The sequence below is a fragment of the Helianthus annuus genome, chromosome 3 (assembly GCF_002127325.2).
Source record: "Helianthus annuus cultivar XRQ/B chromosome 3, HanXRQr2.0-SUNRISE, whole genome shotgun sequence".
NCBI lineage: Eukaryota > Viridiplantae > Streptophyta > Magnoliopsida > Asterales > Asteraceae > Helianthus > Helianthus annuus.
In genome coordinates this window covers 123,359,127-123,381,152 of record NC_035435.2, presented here as the reverse complement: position 1 = coordinate 123,381,152, position 22,026 = coordinate 123,359,127, and the positions used below count along the sequence as shown (strand labels likewise).

Below are 22,026 nucleotides of genomic sequence, written 5' to 3'. Positions count from 1 at the left end.
TAATAACAATAATAATAATAATAATAATAATAATAATTGTAATAACAATAATAATAATAATAATAAAAATAATAATAATAACAATAATAATAATATTAAAATAATAATATTAATAATAACAATAATAAGGGTGTAAGGGGTGCTCACCTAATAGGTGAGTCCCCCATCTTACACGTAACAATCAGATCAAGCCACGTCAACTCCCCTAATACACTCGCCTAATACCCCTTTTTGATGGCGGCACTCACCTATTAGGGGAGTTGTTTTTTTTTTTTTTTTTTTTTGTTTTTTTTTCTAAAATAATGCATGTTTATAAATTAAAAAAAGATTAATAAAAATAAAAATTAAATAAAAGACATTTCATTAAATTAAAAAAAAACATTCGAACTAGAAAAAAAAATACATTCAACCTAGAAAAATATAAAAACAAACTACTCCTCGTCCGAATCAACTTCAAGGTGAGGCAAATCTAAACTTCCGAGATGCTCAACGAGATCGTGTTTTAGCCTCCAATGCGTGTCTTCGTCAATGAGCTCCGTATACGCTGTATCATCGAAGACGGGTTCGACTGGAGGATCTTGAATATGAACCGGTGCTATCGCCCTTCCGTCGTCTTTTATAATCATGTTGTGTAAAATAAGGCACGTATACACGATGGACCTTATCTTTCTCACCGTTTTCGAACGCATTGGACGATTTAGTATTCCCCACTTCGACTTTAACACACCAAACGCCCGTTCCACATCTTTTCTTGCGGCCTCGTGTTGCCTCTTGAATTTTTTTTCGTTCGGGTCGTGTGGATATGGAAAAGACTTCACAAACACGGACCAGGTAGGGTAGATCCCATCAGTAAGATAATACCCGCGTTTGTATAAGTGGTTGTTCACTTGAAATGGACAATTTGGCGCCGTTCCGTTTCGTTGAGCAAGAAATAACGGAGATTGTTGCAGCACGTTGATATCGTTTTGTGAACCCGCTGGCCCACAAAAAGCATGCCAAATCCACAAATCTTGAGACGCTACCGCTTCTAACATAACCGTCGGGTATTGATGATCGCCTCTCATGTATTGTCCACGCAATTCTGTGGGGCACATTCTCCAGACGAAGTGTGTACAATCCAGACTCCCTAACATACCAGGTAGGTGATGCCTATCCTCATGAGCCTGATACAATAGCGCGATGTCGTGGCTCGTTGGTCTACGTAGGAATTCACCGCCATACCTTTTAAGAATAAAAATTAAATAAAAGACATTTCATTAAATTAAAAAAAAAACATTCGAACTAGAAAAAAAAATACATTCACCGCCATACCTTTTACATACCGTCTCGCAGAAATATTCAAGGCACTCACGAGAGGTCCTTTCAGACATATTTAAATACTCGTCCCCCTCGTCTGGTGGGTTACCGGTTGCAAGTTGTTTAATTGCCGAAGTAACCTTTTGCAACGGTGTAAAGCTTTTCTTCATTCTCCCGTCTAAGCCTTCTTGAAACCACTCGTCATACGCTTCCACGTCACTAACAATTTTTAGGAACAAAGACTTGGACATACGAAACCTGTGACGAAAAGTATCTTCACTAAATTTTGGATTTTCATCAAAATAATCGGCCATGAGTGTCTCGTGGCCCCCCACACGATCTCGACGGACATAATTTTTTTTACTAGACGATGCCGTGTCTAGTAGCTCCGCTTGTTGGATGAGATTTTGGAAGAAAACTAAGCTACTATCGCTTGACGACGCATCTCCATCGTCGGGAAAGTCGGGTAGGGTAGAAAGAAACGGGAACTTGGAATCCATTTTGTGTTTGAAAGATATAAATTTGAGAATTTTGGTGTGGGTTTGTTGTGAATGTGGTAAAAAAATGAATTAAGATTGGTTAGTATATATATTGTTTTAAAAAAAATTGATTTTTTTTTTAAAAAAAAAATCCGACCGTTGGTAAACGGTCAATTCTCGTTCAGCGTGCAAATTCATTCGGCAAGCCCACACCCAAAAGCCACCCCGATTCGGGACCCCGCGGGGATGGCGGCGGTGTTCCCGATCGGGGAAAGGCTTCACCGATGGCTTCCCCGATTGCGCCCCGTACACCCTAATAAAAATAAAAATAATCAACAACAACAACAGGGTACATATCCACTTTATTTTTTCTAAGCTTTTGAACCGTATTTTAACTTTGGTGAAACTCATCGCAGCTACAGGGATTTTGTTTTGGATTTGTTAAAATTGAGGTGCCCAATGCAGTTCAAAAAACGGTTGAGGAGTGCACTGGTTTTTGTTTATATGTTACAGTGATAGAAAATGATAAAAAGAATTTGTCTAATGAATATTTTCATTCATCTCCAAACTTAGTGTTATTCTTGTAACATGTGTCTTATGATGTTTTAGGCCTTACCAGTCTCGATTAATGGACGAAATGCTCTTGTTGATGAAAAACGCTTCACAAACTCTGAAGGCAAGCTTTACCTCTTAACTCTAATAAAGGAAACACATGCAATTAGATTACATGTGGTAAAAGAAAATATGACTTGTATGTTTGTACTTCGATGACATGTACATTATCATATGCAATTTGTAGTTCGATGACATGTACATTATCATGTGCAACTCGATTTCAAATTAAATTTAGATCGAAAAAATAAGAACATCGCGAAGGTGTATTAAAAATCATTTTAATAGTTAAAAATGAAAAAAAAAAAGGTATGAGTAGCCACGTATAAATTACGGTTGGATAAAAAGGTTAAAAGGATACATAATATATACAGGGTTTAAATGGAAGGTCTACAAGTTGAATCTCTCATATGACTTAAAACTAGAGATGAACAAATGATATCGGGTACCGGTACTCGTTTTTGTTGATTTTCGGTATCAGGCTCATCCCTACTTAAAACCATTATTTAAACCTTGGTTATTTGGCTTTGTGAAACAGATCCATTTGGTGTGGGGTCTCAGTTGCTATCTTTATGGTTGGGTATTGCATCTACTACCAAGGTCAAAACATTAATCGGTTTATTTAGTCAACATTTTTCTTTTATTGCAATTTTCGATTCTGTTATGCGTTCTTGCTGATGCTTTTGTTTTCTTAATTACCTGAGTATATATGTTGTTATACTTAGCTTGCTTAACAGTTACTTCCTATGATTGCTTTGTTGGCTTATGTAGTTGGTCCTTTATGGACCACTTATGTTAACGGGATGTACTTTGGTCTTAAACAAAATGGGTTTTGTTTAAAATGCAATTGTATTAGTGATGCGATCATGAAATTAAAGTACCCGGGTCACCGGATGGATAAAAGATATTCTTTTTCCCACCGATTATTGGTAACACACATTTTGACTCTTTTGAAAACAAATAATATTTTGTTTAGAATGCAAAGAAAAATTCTTATGCCAACGCTAAAAAACCCGTCCACCGGACGGGTATACTACTAGTTCTAGTTGAGTGTAGAACTAGATGTGTTGGTTTTTTTAAGCTTATTTGTGTGTGATTAGTTGAAAGCTTAAGGGAAATTGCTATAGGGGTTGAGGATATTAGAATGCAAGCTAAATCTTATATTATTATTTGTATGATTTAGTATTATTGTAAATAATCAGATAATTAACAATGTTAATGGTTCGCGTATTAGAAATTCATTGGGGTAGAAACCGGAACAAGGGAAAGGGATTATCTTTTTATAAGAGGACTGGATGGTTACAATTAACACAGAAGATGGAATTCTTTATGTACCTAGTGTTTTCTACACCAATATTTGAATAGGAATGTGTTAAGTATGAACCACTTGATTTTACAAGGTTTTATAATAAAAATTGATGGCGTCAAGCGTGAAATATCACCAATGTTTCATTCTCTTGATAAACTTGCAAGATAAGAACTTGAATCAAGCGACTAATGAAGAATTAGGGATTTTGGAGAGAGATGCAATTGTGGCAATGGGTAATATACATGATGAAATTATAGTCGATTACTTGAATCCATGTCTTAAGGCACTAGATATACCCTCTCATAAACCTGTTAGTATGTAAACTTAATTATTGTTATATGTTATGTATCGTTAAGATAATTAAACTTAGGATTATATGTATATGTGACAATATTAGCGAAGAGTTATGTCGGTTGGTTAGACACCGTTTAAATGACTGTTGTTCCCACTAAAATTAACCACCACATAACCGTCGTTCATGATGTATATAAGACACTTGCCGACAATCTTTGCCGGGTACCAAGACATTCTGAATTCTATTCGAATTGTCCATTTACTCTAACAAGTATGCACATACTTGTTCTTGTGAAACACAAACATGAATCCAATTGACCCTCTCAATTCCGTTGCAAACAAGAATGATTCTCAACAAAGTGGTATTAGAGCCACGGTTGAACATGATGATGTTCTCTATCCGACATCATCTGTGATGCCCTGCAAGCACTGTTCTGATGAAAAGAAGGAACGACGGAAGACGAATTCACTACACATAAGATGTTATTATTGCAATGAACCCGGTCATCAAATCATTTCATGTAAGACGAAGGATAATGATGAAGCGACTCAATTAATTTGTCAAGCCATCAACACCGGCATACAACAACAAGAAGCCGATGAAGATCATAGACTGGAATTCATAGTCACCAGAACAGAAGGAGGGTTGTGGTCCGAAATCTGGTATGTAAGCACCAATTTTAAACACCATTACACGGGCAGTTTAGATGTCTTTAAAAGAATCAAAAACATGTTCGGAGTAGAAACCAAAACAGGTGAAAACAGTTTCTTTTTTATAAGAGGGATTGGGGTTGTAGATGTAATGTCTGGGAACGATTAGTTTTGAATTCAAAGTGTGTTCTACACTCCTGAATTAGATCGGAATATACTGAGTCTGGACCAGTTAGTAATTCAAGGATATACGGTTAAAATCATTGGAGAAAAATGCAGATTTTTCCCACTTTTAGTGTTCCAGTCATAAACAAAAGGAATGATATTTCCACTTTAACGAAAGAGGATGAGATCGGTATGAAGGAAAAGCAATCAATAATCTACAGGGAATTGGAACATGATGAATACAAAACAGATTATTTGAACAATTATTTCGAAAATCTGAACTTGTCTTCCAATGAACCCGATTGGAACATCATAATCCTTCAAGCAATGAAGTTTAATGAATTTCAGGATTGAAATGCATTGCTTGATATGTTAGACGATGTTGATTATGTTAGAAAATACAAATATAGTCTGGAAAGTAAATTCGATGAAATGGTAGACTAGTTCTTAACGAAGAAGTTGGAAATATCATCTAGGCCTATTCCGACATATTCATCTGATAATCGGAGTGAAAAGAGAAGGAGGACACAGATGTATTACTACAAACAACTTATGGGCTGTGGTTGCAAAAGACATGGGGTTCGATTATCAAGATGGCGAATTCATGAGGCTAATGTATGCAATGTATCTTGATGTTCTTGTTTATTACTATAAGTTTAAAACAACACAGCAGAACGTATCTGAGAAAGAGACAGTGAAAAATGTGGTGGATGTGAGACGAAGCCGGAGTCAAGAAGATGATAAACAAGGGACAGTTGCTGATCAAATGGAGAGGAACTCAAGAGGTGACTGCATTGCTGAACAAGGAGGAGAACACTATGCATTCTTTGCAGGTAATGACTTGCATGGGATGAAAAGGTTGCAGAAAAGAAGAAGGTTCGATTTTAAGCAAGTTGAAAAGGCAGTGGATGAAGCAAACCGAATCGTTCTAATGCATTCTCGAAAGTATAATTAAGTTTAGGGGAGTGTGTTAGTATGTAAACTTAATTATAGTTATATGTTATGTATCGTTAAGATAATTAAACTTAGGATTATATGTATATGTGACAATATTAGCGAAGACTTATGTCGGTTGGTTAGACACCGTTTAAATGACTGTTGTTCCCACTAAAATTAACCACCACATAACCGTCGTTCATGATGTATATAAGACACTTGCCGACAATCTTTGCCGGGTACCAAGACATTCTGAATTCTATTCGAATTGTCCATTTACTCTAACAAGTCAGCACATACTTGTTCTTGGGAAACACAACCATGAATCCAATTGCCCCTCTCAATTCCGCTGCAAACCAGAATGATTCTCAACAAAACCAGATTGGAATGTTATGATTATTCAAGTTTTTGAATTCAATAATTATGAGAACTGCAGGGAATTCAAGAATTTATTGGAAGATGTATTGTATGTAGAAAAATTTAAGACTCGATGTGACAAATTTGATGAAATGGTCAAATATGATGTAGGTCAAGACATGAGGAGCTATGCTATGTTTCACGTCTGTGATTGGAAAGGAGAAAAGAAGCTACGTAAGAGCCGCAAATTCAATTACAAACAAGTAGCCGAGGTTGTGGATGAAGCAAACAAGTCACTTCCCAAAACACCTAAGAAGATGAATTTAGTTTAGGGGTGTGTATTGGAATGTAATCTAAATCTATGATTATTATTTAGTATTATTGTAATTAATTTGGTAATTAACAATTTAATCATTGGTGGTTCTTGTTAGACGGTTATTGGTGCAAAAAATCTAACCATCATCAACTGCCGCAATTAACTGTCGCATCAAATGTATATACATAGGACTTATGTATTCGGTGTTAACCACCAAGGCAATTAAGATTAAGACCAATTATGGAAGGCGTTAATGGTAAATATTTGTGTTTTTTTGTTAAAATATTCCAAATGAAATATAGATTATGTTTATTATTCTTAATTGGGTCGAACTATTTACTATGTTTTTATTTGTTCTGTTTGGGCCGGAGGCCACCAAAATAATCAGTTGTGTCAAAAACATTAAGTCCATTAGGCTATGTTGGGTCATGGAGTATTGGGCCTTGTTTCATGCGAACCGGTGTGATTCTCGATATAACTGTAAAGCGGTTATCAAGGGGAATAGACATATCCCTTCGCTGAACGACGTACACCATCACAACACACTTGTTCGGCAAGTATAAATAGGGCTCCATTATTCCGGTTTTCAATCAAACAGTGACTTGTTGTTGAAGTTTCATAATTTCGATATCAAGTTTCTTTCGGTTAGTTATAGTTCTGTTTCTGTTTGTTACATTTGTTCATAATGAAGTGGTGCAATGTATGTGCTGATTACAAGTACGAGTGTGTTCATCTTCACTCTCGATCCTCATGGTCTTGGGACCCGTTAACTTTGATACCAACAAAAATAGTCCAAATGAAACATTGATTTTAGGTTTTCAGAAAGAGGCTAGCATTTGTGTTCTTATTTTCCACTAATAATTTGATGTCTCTAAAACACTAATTCATCATGGCATACAAGAGGACAAAATCAAAGAGAAGGTTCCGTTTTACAGATTGCTAGATTAGGGCAGTGGGGGTGGAACACTTTTGTTCCGTGATAAACCAATGTTCAACGCGTGGAGAATGTACAAGACCACCGCCACCAAAATCATAACGCGTGATGTTTTTTAACCCGTGATAAAATTCACGCATTATGGGCTATTATGTGATAAATGGATGTGAGGAGGTGTGAGCGTTTATTGTTGGTTGTGAGTGATGACCATTGCCACTAAAAAGGTTGTGAGTGATGGAATAGTGGTTGATGACATGGCGGAACTTGATTAGATGATACGAGTAATGGAATTTTTGCAAGTGATGACCACCCCTCCCCCTTATCATTAACAAGAAGGTTCCATTTTACTTTTTTTTATAACTTGAGCATTTGTTCATTTTAGTTATTGGATATTAAATGTCGATTTTGATATCCATCTATGTTCGCATAAGTGTGTTCCATTGTGATGTATAGTTTTACTTTTACACTTTCTAATTGTTTTCGATATTACCAACGGTTGTTCCGGTTATGAAACCTTCATCATCTCTTTATGGTTTGCTCTGCGTTTTTTAGTTTCTGGGGTTACTAACGTAACGAAGTGCCGATAATGTGCCGACAATGTGCCGACAAATACTTACCTAGTCACGCCCTCGCCGTGAGGTGCTGGTAGTAACACTAGTTTAATTAAACACGTGAATCTTGATTAGAGGGTGGTTGGTTTGCAAACGAGGTGAGTAGGTACATTTCTTACCACATGAGCTTTTGCTTACATAATATTGATAGGGTGTACATATTCACACACCTTATTCCCTAAATCCACACCCTTCTAGACGCCTCGTATAGCCCTATACGAGGCGTATAGGTTTGCTTTTCCCGACCAGCTTCTGCACCTCGTACAACGTCACATCAGTCAACTTATACGGGGAGTCTAACCCTGTACGAGGGGTCAATACGAGGGTACTTAGACGCCTCGTATAGGTCTATACGAGGCGTCTTGGGCTGACCGATTTGACTATGATGAGACTATGCCCGACATGACTTAAAGGCATACGGGGAGTAAAGACCTATACGAGGCGTCTTTAGCTCACATAAAATGCAACCTACAGTGCGTTCTTGGTCCACATCCTAGCATTCAACAAACAAACACTCACATTCTGTTTCTTCTTTTATTTGTATTTGCGTTCTTATCATCCCGGAGTGTTGAAATGTCATCATATTGGGACGGCAACTATATCTTCGGGCAGTATTCTAGCGAAAAGTGGGGGCACGAAAGCGTTCCGGTAACAGTTATTAGCGTAAATGTTTTAATTACTTGTTGTTTTAGTTTATTATTTACTAATGATGATACGGTTGTCTATTTTGGAGGAGTCTGGCGTTCCCGATTCTAATGAGCAAGAGGAGGTTGTGTCTAGTATACAAGGAAAACAAAACAGCCCGTTTCTAGATTTGAACAAGCATCCTCCTGTTGATGAAACAGCCCCTGTAGATGACTCATACCATGCTAGTGGATACGGAGGAGACGGTGGATACGGAGGAGACGGTGGATACGGAGGACACGGTGGATACGGAGGAGACGGTGGATACGGAGGAGACGGTGGATACGGAGGAGACGGTGGATACGGAGGACACGGTAGATACGGAGGAGACGGTGGATACGGAGGAGACGGTGGATACGGAGGAGACGGTGGATACGGAGGACACGGTGGATACGGATGAGACGGTGGATACGGAGGAGACCGTGGATACGGAGGAGACGGTGGATACGGAGGAGACAGTGGATATGGTGGATACGGTGGATACGGTGGATACGGGGGATACGGTGGATACGGAGGAGACGGTGATCATCAGCAATTCATTTCCCCGGGCACTCCTTACGTTCATCAAAACAATTCGGACGTTGGAGGATATGGTGGTTATGGTGGATATGGTAGATATGGTGGTGAAGCACCTCCCATTCTGGACAGTCTGTACTTAAAAAAGACGGTATAAATTACTATTTTATTATTAATATTTTTATTATTATTATTTTTATTATTATTATTATATTATTATTATATTATTATTATTATTATTATTATTATTATTATTATTATTATTATTAATATTGTCGATGTTACAGGTTTTCAACTCCTTAGATGAACTAAAGAAACGGATACAAGAAATAGCAAATGCGGATGGTTTCGTTATTGTCACCCGTCGATCAAAGAAAATCGGGGGAAGAACCGGGAGGGTATGGCTTGAATGTGATCGTGGTGGTGAGCACCAGAGTACAGCAACACTTAGAAAAGCTGGAAGCAAAAAAACCGGTTGCCCGTTTTACCTGCTGGCTGTCCGAAACCACCCGTATGAAACCTGGGAGATAAAAGACGGAACAATTGAACATAACCACGAACTTTGTGAGGACCCGTCGGCCCACGCGTTTGTGCGAAGGTTTACTCCAAGCGAAATGAAACTGATCGAGCAGCTGACAGCTCAAAACATGGAGCCGCGCAAAATATTTCAAACGATAAGGAAGCAGGACCCCGACAGGTTTCATGTTCAGAAAGACGTTCAAAACGTTGTAGCGAAGATTAGAGCCGGACAAAGACAAGGATTGACTCCCATGCAGTCACTAGAAAATGTGCTGATAAACAACGACTTTATTTACGAGACACGGGAAGAACCCGGAACAGAGATCTTCTTTCTTCATCGGGACTCGAGAGTCATGTGGCGTGCATTCCCCCACGTCATGATGATCGATGCAACGTACAAGACAAACATATACAATATGCCCTTTATCCAGATTGTTGGTATGACGCCTACCAACAAATCGTTTATTATCGCGCATGCCGTTGTTAGTAAAGAACGGGGTGATAACTTTGTGTGGGTGCTTGAGAGGGTTAAGTCAATGTTGGATGAATGTATGGAGCCACGTGTGATTTTAACGGATAGAGACCTAGCCCTTATGGGCGCGTGTGCTAAAGTATTTCCAGACGCCTTCAGGCTTCTTTGCAGGTGGCACATACAACAGAATGTTATGAAGCACTGCAAGGGTGCCTTCACAGACGACGACTGGAAGAAATTTATGTCATTCTGGGGGACATTGATTGAGTCTCCATCCATACCCATCTACGACTACCACTTGCGCAACATGCGAAAGCGACTTGTGGAGTGCAAACGTTCTAGTAAGTTTTTCTAATAACATACGACTCACCTATGCAAATTTTATTAAATTATTTTTACTTTTTAGGAGTCTTCAAATACGTGTACGATAACTGGCTAAAAGACTATAAGGAGATGTTTGTCTTTGCGTGGACTGATAAGAGGCGCAACTTTGGTAATCGTACTACAAACAGAGTTGAGAGCCAACACGCCAACTTAAAGAGATACGTCGAAGATAGGAGCTCGTTGGACCGTGTAGTTGGTTGTGTCCGGGATATAGTTGAGACACAGTTCGGTGAAATAAGGAAGACTTTTCGAGAAAGCATCGAAAAAACAATGAAACACCACAAACACCCGATGTTTCAACACCTACTTGGAAAAGTATCCCACAAAGCCCTTGACTTGTTGCATGGAGAGGCAATTAGGAAGCTAGATGTCTTGGAGCGCTTTAATTCATCATGTGGTTGCCAAATGTGGCACAGCTGTGGGTTGCCCTGTGCTTGTAGGATAGAAAAATACATGCGTGAAGGTAATAATTGTTAAACGTACAACACTTGTGTGATATATTTCCTTTTTTTCATTTTACTTAAACAATATTGTTTTTAACCGTGCAGAGCGTCCGATTCAACTCGAAGACATAGACGTCTTCTGGCGGAAACTTAACTTCCAAAGTTGTAAATTGATAGACGACTCCCTTGACGTGGTCGAAGAGCTAGATGTTGTTAGACAACAATTACAGTCGCACCCCCCAGCTCAGCAAAAAAGCCTGCTTTCAAAGATTAAAGCGGTGTTGACTCCAACGAAATCTACCAATTATTATTATTATTATTATTATTATTATTATTATTATTATTATTATTATTATTATTATTATTATTATTTAATTAATTATTTATTTATTATTGTTTTATTTATTATTGTTTTTATACGTATACAGTATTTATTATGGAGGACGATCTGATGCCGGGCCATGACATTCACTTAGAGCCGGTTCAGCAAGGTCCACGACGGAGACGGCGACCGCCTGTGGATACGCTGCAGGGGCATCCATATCTAGAGTTTCCCGACGGCACCGACGCCGCCGGTCATTGCCAGAAGCTTAGGATGATGCACGTTGGATCGCATGCATCGATCGACTGGGATGCGATGGATGAGATTGCTGAGACGCCGAGAGTGCGTCGGTTTATACCTGTCGATTCGCCGTGGCATCGTCTTTTTGATTTGGCGCACACGCCGACCTACAGGGAGCTGCTGGTCGAGTTCCTTTCGTCATTCACATTTCACCCTCCTGGGGAGCCAGTGCAGCTTCCGTACCCAGGTGCTCCCCATCCGCCTGAGGTTTCTTTCAGGCTTGCTGGCGTTATGCGTTCGATGACGCTAGCAGAGTTTGCGGTGCATTGTGGTTTATACATGCAGGAGGAGATCGAGACTGAGATTTACACAGCAGGGCTAGTGGTGGTTGAAAAACCCACTCTTGTAGGGTTTTGGCAGGTGATTGCGGGGGCGGATCATTGGGAGCACGAGAAGTCGAAGGGGAGGGTGTCGTTTGTTCGGGACCCACTATACAGGTATGTACGTTTATTATGGCAATTATTGTGATTATATGCACTGTTTATTAATCTCTGTTTTTGTATTTCGCTAACACTATCTGCAGGTATCTGCACCATTTGCTTGCTACTTCTATTTTGGCGCGCGGCTACAGCCGTGAGTGGTGTACGACCACAGATCTTTTTTTCCTTTATTGTTTGTTGTATAGGAGGCCGTGCGCGCTAGCACACGGTCTAGCCCAGTACTACGCCTCCGCCCATCACCGGCAGGAGCGCGGATTTTTGTATGGCGGGGCGTACGTGACCGTCATTGCCCGTTCATTGGGCCTCGTACCACACCAGGACCCACATCTACGGACGCCGGCAATCATGCCGACGCGGATGGGTATGCCGTCGCTGTGGGGGATGAGGGTTATCAAGAGGTTCCCCGTTGGCCCGCGGTTTAAAAACCGCGAAGGGGGCGTATGGATAGAGGAGGCCCTACCAGAGCATTTCGAGCCCGTTCATCCTCCTGCAGATCTTGCTGATGTAGTGCCCGTGGAGGACCCTCCGGAGGATCTAGACGGTGCAGCAGTGCCACAGCCACCGCCACCTGCCGGGGCACCTCAGTTTCCACGTCACGTTATTCGAGGTCATGCCCCAGGAGCTGCGCTACATCCGGATGTACGAGCCGAGCTTGACAGGCTCAACGATTTGGTAGGTTGGCTGGTACGGGCGGAGCAGGATAGACGAGAGAGAGAGGGATTACCCCCGATACCGCTTCCACAGGTTCGAGCACCACATCAGCAGCACCAGCCGCAGCAGCAGCATCAGGATTCAGATTCGGATTTGGATGCATAGACCTGTTGTTGTTTTTATTGTTATTATGGATGTACAAACTTATCTTATATATTTTTGTTATGGATGTAAAAAGTTATCTTATATATGTCATATTTATGTTTGTTTTCAGTTATTCGGTTACTTAATGATTGTTGTCTTAAATTTAGATAATATGGCAACAAAATATGTTTTGAATATAATACGGAAACAATATAACCCCCTGAATATAATACGGAAACAATATTTGAAAGAAATAAAATTTTAATCGAAAGAATAATATTTAAAAAAGTAAAATGTTAAAAACAATATAATATTTAATCGATATAATATATTTAAAGAGCCGATTTTTAAAATAGTTGATTTAAAAAAAACAAAAACTTTTTATAGTGTAAAAAAAAAAAAAAAAAAACTTTTTTTTAAAACCAAAAAAGAACGATTTTTAAAATAGTTGATTTTTAAAAAACAAAAACTTTTTATAGTGTAAAAAAGAAAAAAAACTTTTTTTAAAACCAAAAAAATTTCAACAAAAAAACACATCTTCAAAAACTATCCAAAAACCATACCAAAACCCACCAAAACACCCCTCATTTCAGCCAAAAAAAAAACCAAACATGGACGCCTCGTACAGGGCTATACCCTTCGTATAGGGTTCCTTAAATATCGTGCCTGACACCCTCTGAGACCCCATCGAATTCAGTGCATGTACGCCTCGTATAGAGCTATACGAGGCGTCTAGGTTTCAAAAAGTGTGAAAATAGGCGGACAAGGTGTCCGGATAGTCCCAGCCTATTGATATTAATTAAACACGTGCATCTTGATTAGAGGGTTGTTGGTTTGCAAACGAGGTGGTGAGTAGGTAGAGTTCTTACAACACGAGCTTTTGCTTACATAATATTTATATTAACAATAGTACGTACGTGTTAACTAATGCCATAAGATTTATATTGTTAATAGTACGTGTCAATTAATAGTACGTACGTGTTAACAAATTTAAAAACTATTAGCTTTTTTCGAGGTAATGAATAGTTGATGTTAAAATCATGTTTAGCAAAAAAATGATGAATGACAACGAATCAAATTCTTACCAAAATAGTTTTATATGTGTTTTTGTATTAATATTTTTTTTTTTCCAATTCTCATTTATAAATACTCTTTACTGTAATATACTTGTAGAAAAGTATGTGCACGTAATAACAATATTTGTTTCACTAAAGGTTGTGAGTGATGTAATAATGGTTGATAACATGGCATAACTTGATTGGATGTTGTGAGTGATAAGTGATCACCACCCTTACCCCTAAGGGGTTGTCTTTTCGTTTTTCCCTTTTACTCTTCTATCAGACTAATAAAATGAACACATTTTCCATGTAAAAAAATGTTGTCATTTCAGAGAACTTAGAAATATAATAGTTTATGTTAGGTCACTAAGATAAGGTCTCAAAAGAGGCACCTTACTGCTTGATATATTGCACCGTTTCAACTTAAAACAGTCATTACATTCCACAAAATATGCAGCAGAAAGATTTAAATAAAAACGATGTTTAGTTAAAGTATATCTACTTGTAGTCAATTTAAATCCAAAAAAACAAAAATTAGACACGAATGCCTTGCCACGACCCCGAGAAGCTTCACGCGCCCGTTAAGAGCTTCACATACTCCACACACTGACCTGTAATCAGTCTAAGACTATGGGAGTGGAGCATGGCTTAGGGTGGCGGATTGGGTTTAACACCGGCTACACCACACCGGCTAAGCATTGAGCATGGTGTGTTAGATAGTTTAGTGTAATCGGGATTGACTTGGTGATCAAAGCGAATAATAATACACATCAAGCAAGTTAGGAGGTGCGGGAGTGCACCCTTGTTTGAGTTATTATAAATCGGAGTGTACGGGCGGAGCCGGTACTCTACGGGGGCTCCAAGGGGGCAACACCCCCTTGGCGGGGGTAGGGCCGTCTGCGAAAATCCCAAATTTTTTTTTGACCCTGTTCGAGATAAAAAATTTGGGCCCTATTCGAAAATCTCCATTTGATATAAACTCATCAATCACTAAAATTTACATGGATGTAATTTAAATAGTTATTTTTAGCAAAGTTTAGGAAGTAATTTATTAATTAAAGGGAAAGATGTAGTTGACAAAATTAAGCATTAAATGTCACTAACAAAAAAAAATAATAATAAGCTAAAATAAAGAATTTGTAGATGCCGGGATTTGAACCCATGTCTCCTTTTGTTATCACTCGTACAAGGGCTCATTTATGTTATCACTCGATTCAGTGTATATATATTCTAAATTATACAACGTAAATTCTATACAAAATTAAAAAGATTTGGGCCCTCGGAGGGTTTGGGCCTTGTGCCTTCGCCCACCCCGCACCCCCTACGGGCCGGCCCTGGGCGGGGGTCCCGGGACAGCGCCCCAGCTAGGAGCAGGGTCCAAGGGACAGAGCCCCTGGCTGGAGCTGTTTTTCGAAATGTTTTAAACAGTGGCAGTTTTATGCAGTTATGTCCTAAAAATAGAGATAACTGTCATTAGTCAGTTACATCCCAGAAAGTCCCAAAATTCGTAGAAGGTTTTTTGACATTCTTCCTGGTTCAGAAAATTCGCAGACATACAAACATACCCCGGTTCAATTTCTCAAAAAATCAGAGTTGTATCCGATTAAATTATTCGGGTGAACCACCGAAATAATTTGATCTGAGAGTGATTACACGCCTCTCTGATCATCCGGTTTTTTGAAAATTCCCCAACATGGTGTCGCCCCTTTGGCGTGGGGATTGTGCCTAGCGTGGGGCGGAGGGGACTGGGTGACAAGACGGGCCATGGTTGGCTAGTATTTGATGATCGTTTGGCTAGCCGTAGGCCAACCGCTATTTAAAAGAAAATCATTTATAGTTATTTCCTATATAAACATTTCATTTCTTACTCAATTTTAGCATCCGAAAATTGAAAAACCACTATCAAATTCCAAAAAAAATTATATAAAATGCATACTTCAAGTTCAAGCAATTCGTATGATAAATTTGTTTTGTCATCCTCATCTGACGATGGGGTAGAATTATTATTATCAGTAGTGTTGATGGTGGTGAAAGGTATTGTTGAAGATGCAGATGAAGGGACTTCTCAACCCCAACTCAAACAGAGGAAGTATATTGTTCATGAACGTGAAACCACAAACAATTTGCTGGTAAACAATTATTTCTCACCCGAACCAACATATGATGAAAGAATGTTTAGGCGTCATTTTTGTATGAGTAAAAATTTACTTTTAGGAATATCGAAGGATTATTAGAGGATAATTATGTTTTTTTTTTGACAAAGACCCGATGCGCGTGGTAATTTTGGATTTACCACGTGGCAAAAGGTTACGACTGCCCTAAAACAATTGGCTTACGACAATAGTTCTGACATAATGGACGACTACTTAAAAATGTCGGCACGAGTGGCTAGGGAAAGGCTTCACAATTTTTGTGTGTACATCATTGAACTATATATGTAAAGATACTTGAGAAAACCGACGTTTAGTGATATGCAACAAATTTCGAAACATCACGCTGAATATCATGGTCTTCCCGGGATGATCGGTAGTTTAGATTGTATGAAATGGGAGTGGGAATTTTGTCTAACTGCATGGCAAGGCTCTCATACAAGTGGATATCATGGAATGCCAGCTATCATACTTGAAGCGGTTGCATCACAAGATATTTGGATCTGGCATGCATTCTTTGGTATGCCTGGTTCACATAACGATATAAACATTATACACCACTCGCCCCTTTTCAATGATCGAATAAACGGGGTTGAGTAGAAGTATGGGTACTATCTTGTTGATGGAATTTACCCTGAGTGTGCTGTTTTTGTGAAATCATTTTCAAGAGATGGAACCCTAGATCCTAAAAGAATAAAGTTTAACAAAGTTCAACTGGCGGCACGCAAAGACATCGAGCGAGCATTTCGTGTTTTGCAACAAAGGTGTCGCATTTTGAGCATGCCTTGTCGATTGTATGAAAAAGGTCAAATAAGAAACGTGATGTACGCATGCATCATTCTACACAACATGATTTTAGAGGATGAAAGGCGTGCAATCGTTGAATATTATGGCGAGGACCCCGAATCAAATAATGAAGACATTAGTGACAAAGTGTGACGCCCAACTTTTCACATTCGACTAATAACAAAAAAATTCTTACAATTTTACAAAAATTTGACATGACCCGTTTGCATTAAGAACTTTTCCCCTGCTTTTAACATCGTCAATTTACTTAAGTTCCACGACATTTTTCAAAATAGCAAAGTGGTGACCATATAAGGTTCACCATAAACATTTTGTACAACCTATACAAAAGGTTTAGAAATCCAAACTACATACTAACATACTAAATACAAGTTTAACACCATATCACAAAATAAAAACTTTGACCCATACATAATAGACAACTTGAACCGGAAGCGTGTAAAAAGTCGACATTGTGTGTTCGGTCCGAGTGCGCCGCAATCAAGCAAGAGATTTACCTATCATTCATAACAACAAAACATTGTTAGTTCGAAATATATAACTATTGAAATCCTTTTAATTCCGTATCATCTGTCGACCCATTAACATATCACATAACTTTACTAACATTATCACCTCCATTCGGAAACATTCATCATACCACTTTCCGATTCATTTATAACGAACCGCTATGTATCAAGTCCTTCATTATACTTACATTATTTGACCCGTTATGAACAAGTCAAATTCTTAAACATTCCAACAATCATTCTACTTATCATTCCAACCCATTAAACGGGTTATTTTCCAATTTACTTCAAACCTTATCTTTTGGACATTTCTCCATATAAACTCTTTATGTCTATTCAATCATGAATCGTAAAGGAAACTTACACTAAATTCATAGTACTAAATATTATCATTCATAAATCTACAAGTAGAGTACATAAAGTTCATATGAACTTACCGTGGTCTTGGGTTCCTTGCGCTTTGGAGTGACTTGCTCCTTCTTCCTTCTTTGTTCCTATACATCATAACTCATACACTTAGCTTTCATTACTTTCACAATTCACTGTCCTTCTTTATGAGGTCTACTAATCACATACATCATTACCATAAACACGTTACATTAACTCATCAAGTATTCATGTAAAACCATAACCTAACCGACTTAGGCATTTCATCGAACACCTTATGTGCATACTAATTAATAAGCATAAAGTACAAGTACTTAAAGCATGTTTTCCTTTGTAATTCATCCATTAATTAACATAGTTAGTATATGTATCTCTTAGCATCACAACTTGTCATCATAAACATATACACTTTGTTCTAACTCACCTATTTATCATAATATCACCAACATTCATCTAATTAACATATAAAATTTCACAACTTCAAATTATTCATGAGCATATAAGTGGGTTTTCCCCAAATTCTCATCATATTCAGAATTTATCATATCTTGATGTCTACACTACCATAGCAACCATTATTCATACTAGATTTAACATTGCATTCACGGATTACACTAAACCCACTACATCAAATATCACCAAATCATGAAATTAAACTTACTTGACACTTATAACACTTAGGGAATCATGATTCCTAGCTCATGCATTGAAATCTCAGCCTTTTACTCCTTCAATTTTGTGGGGAATTGAAGGACTAGGGTTATGAAGGAGAAGTTCCTCCTGGCTTCTCTCTCTCGATCGAACATACACCCACACACACATACTGGGCATTTTTTTTAGTTAGGTGTTTTAATCTCACATTTTCACTTAACCTCCTTCATCTTTTTAGAACATAACACTTTCTTTTTATTTTTATAATTCTCTAGTAACATCCATGCATACATAAGGCCTCTTTTTTTTATTAATATTTGTAAAACCTTAATGATGGTAAAAATTATGTTTACCATTTCTTTTCATAAAAAAAAATATGCAGATAAAACATTAGAACGTGTCATACGAAATTCGGGGTGTTACAAGTCTACCCCCTTAAGATGGTTTCGTCCCCGAAACCAGAATACATACAATCACATTGTTAGCAACCGGTGACATCATACATAAATTTTAAAACACGTATATTCAAGCGTCAACATCTCTGGATCTCACTTATGTAAATCCACTAACCCGTCCATTCGAACACATTCATCGGACTTCAATACCGAATCTTTACTTCCATTATTAGTAATCCTACACTTCCATTATAATCTTAATATAAAATCGATTAGCATCGTTAGACTTCATTCATATAAATAGGTTCACGTATACACATAAACAAACCTCATTCGTCCATGCATTTAGCTAAATACCAATCCAGTATTACATACTTTTCTATCCGTACGCACATACTTACAATCTACATCTTACGCGTTCATAGTCATACTCTCCCACTAGTTTCAACTACTTACATTCAATCAAATCCATATCCACAATTGTAACTACTTACCTTCTCTTAATACATGATACCAAATTGTAAGGTCCCTCTTACCCGCACTTGTTAGAAACTCTTCCCTTAACCACTTTTCGACTCATTTTGCAAAACTTACCTTAATACTTCCATTGATTCATACTTTCTTACATGACTCACGATAATCGTCATACTACAATACATTTTAGAAACTAAAGGGTAAGTCCGGAATACACTTACCTTGCGCGTCCGTATTTGCGTTCGCATACTTGAGTCTTCTTAGCCCGTTAGCCTTCCACGCTCTCAACCATCTTAATATGATTTCCTATACATTCATGTCATTACATTCACATTCTTATTGGCATATATGCTTATACATATGAACAACCATATCAAATTCACATCTCACATTTGACCTTCATTAATCCATTCAAACAGCATAAAGCATACTCAACATCATCCCTACATAGTCTCCACATGAACTATATCTGTTTACCCATTACTTGCATACAATTTCACTCATTATTGTCTTTTACACATTTCATCAAACACTTGGTGTGCGTACTACTTTCTAAGCATGATGTACAAGTATTTCATGTTTTTTTTTTTCCTAATTGCTTCTTTAGCTACATAATGGGTTAGGATATGATCATAAGTATACCGTAAACTTTTGCTTATAGTTTTACTACTAGAACCAAACTACTATATCAAACTCACTTATTCATGCTTAACTCAGGAGTTAAACTTCGTTCTACGTTTGTTACCGTTACATGCTACTATGCATACTCATATACGTACATCCACACGTATGTTCATACATACAAACATACCTACATGAATACATACATACATACATACATACATACATACATACATACATACATACATACATACATACATACATACATACATACATACATACATACATACATACATACATACATACATACATACATACATACATACATACATACATACATACATACATACATACATACATACATACATACATACATACATACATACATACATACATACATACATACATACATACATACATACATACATACATACATACATACATACATACATACATACATACATACATACATACATACATACATACATACATACATACATACATACATACATACATACATACATACATACATACATACATACATACATACATACATACATACATACATACATACATACATACATACATACATACATACATACATACATACATACATACATACATACATACATACATACATACATACATACATACATACATACATAACATACATACATACATACATACATACATACATACATACATACATACATACATACATACATACATACGTACGTACATACATACGTACATACATACATACATACATACATACATACATACATACATACATACATACATACATACATACATACATACATACATACATACATACATACATACATACATACATACATACATACATACATACATACATACATACATACATACATACATACATACATACATACATACATACATACATACATACATACATACATACATACATACATACATACATACATACATACATACATACATACATACATACATACATACATACATACATACATACATGCATACATCCACTGATGGGCGATAATCCCTACTTCGTGCATACGTTCATTCACACGTATATTCATACATACCAGCTTTATTCCTTTGTGCACATTCAATCCCATTTCATACATACGTACATATGTTCATATATGTACACTCATATATCTATTTACATACACCCGAAAACATACTTGCAAACATAAACACCTCCATACGTACATGCTTACGTACTTACTTATCGTTATATAATGCACACACTCATACGTACCTTCATACATGCTTACATACACATCTACATACTTTCATCAGCCAAGGATTTCATCATTCTCATCCATAACACTAACGGTTATCACATTTCCTTTCATATTTTTGTTCGACTTGGTGTTTATTCACCCATAATTACTATTATTTTTTTTACGACTTCCCGATTTGCATTAACATTATACTATACATGGACCAAATAATATAACTTGTAAGACCTAAGCTTACATAATTGAAATTTATAAGGACCTTCGCATTTTATATAGATAATGCCCATAAACTTTCATACAATGTTAATAACACTTCAACACTTTAAAAATAATAACATATTCATACTCATACAACATTTGTACTTACTTACATACGCATCTTCATACGTACATATCTTTCATACATTACTTCATACTTGCATACCTTTCTATACTAACGGGGGTTCGGGGGCAGCGCCCCCGAGAGAAGCGGGGTCCAAGGGGCGACAGCCCCTTGGATTTTTTTTGAACAAAAGTCCTTTATCACAAATGCATCAGAAACTTGATTTCGGCCAAAAAGTGCATCCCAAAGTGATTACACAATGTCATATATATTTTGGCTCAAACTTGACCTCCACCGTAAATTACGGTACCTACCGTAACTTACGGTGGGAACCTGCTGTCTTACGGTGCAAACATGTGTCCCCAGTACCCATCGTAAATTACGGTACCCACCGTAATTTACGGTGGAGCCTGCACAGCAGCATATTTTTCCGTCGTTCTTGCATACTTAAACGCGCATAACTTTTGAACCGTTTACCCATTTAACCTTCCGTTTCTTCCTACATGACCAAAATTTGGTCCTCTTTCATATGGACTCAAAATCCCACATCCGGATTAAGAAAATTCT

The 22,026-nt window shown here is 37.5% G+C and overlaps 1 protein-coding gene and 1 long non-coding RNA gene across 2 annotated transcripts; one reads left to right on the top strand and one right to left on the bottom strand.

Annotated features, from left to right (window-relative positions):
- The first annotated feature begins 9,930 nt into the window (after positions 1–9,930).
- LOC118490494 lies at positions 9,931–13,029 on the top strand. Its single transcript, XM_035988159.1, has 4 exons — positions 9,931–10,492; positions 11,407–12,037; positions 12,124–12,712; positions 13,003–13,029. The coding sequence occupies exons 1-4, from the start codon at positions 9,931–9,933 to the stop codon at positions 13,027–13,029; spliced, it is 1,809 nt and encodes a 602-aa protein (XP_035844052.1).
- A 4,093-nt stretch (positions 13,030–17,122) lies between these two features.
- LOC110892095 lies at positions 17,123–18,645 on the bottom strand. Its single transcript, XR_002565828.2, has 3 exons — positions 18,408–18,645; positions 17,797–17,853; positions 17,123–17,347 (listed from the first exon to the last, which is right to left on the bottom strand). It is a non-coding gene; the product is annotated as an uncharacterized LOC110892095 (long non-coding RNA).
- Between the last annotated feature and the right edge of the window lie 3,381 nt (positions 18,646–22,026).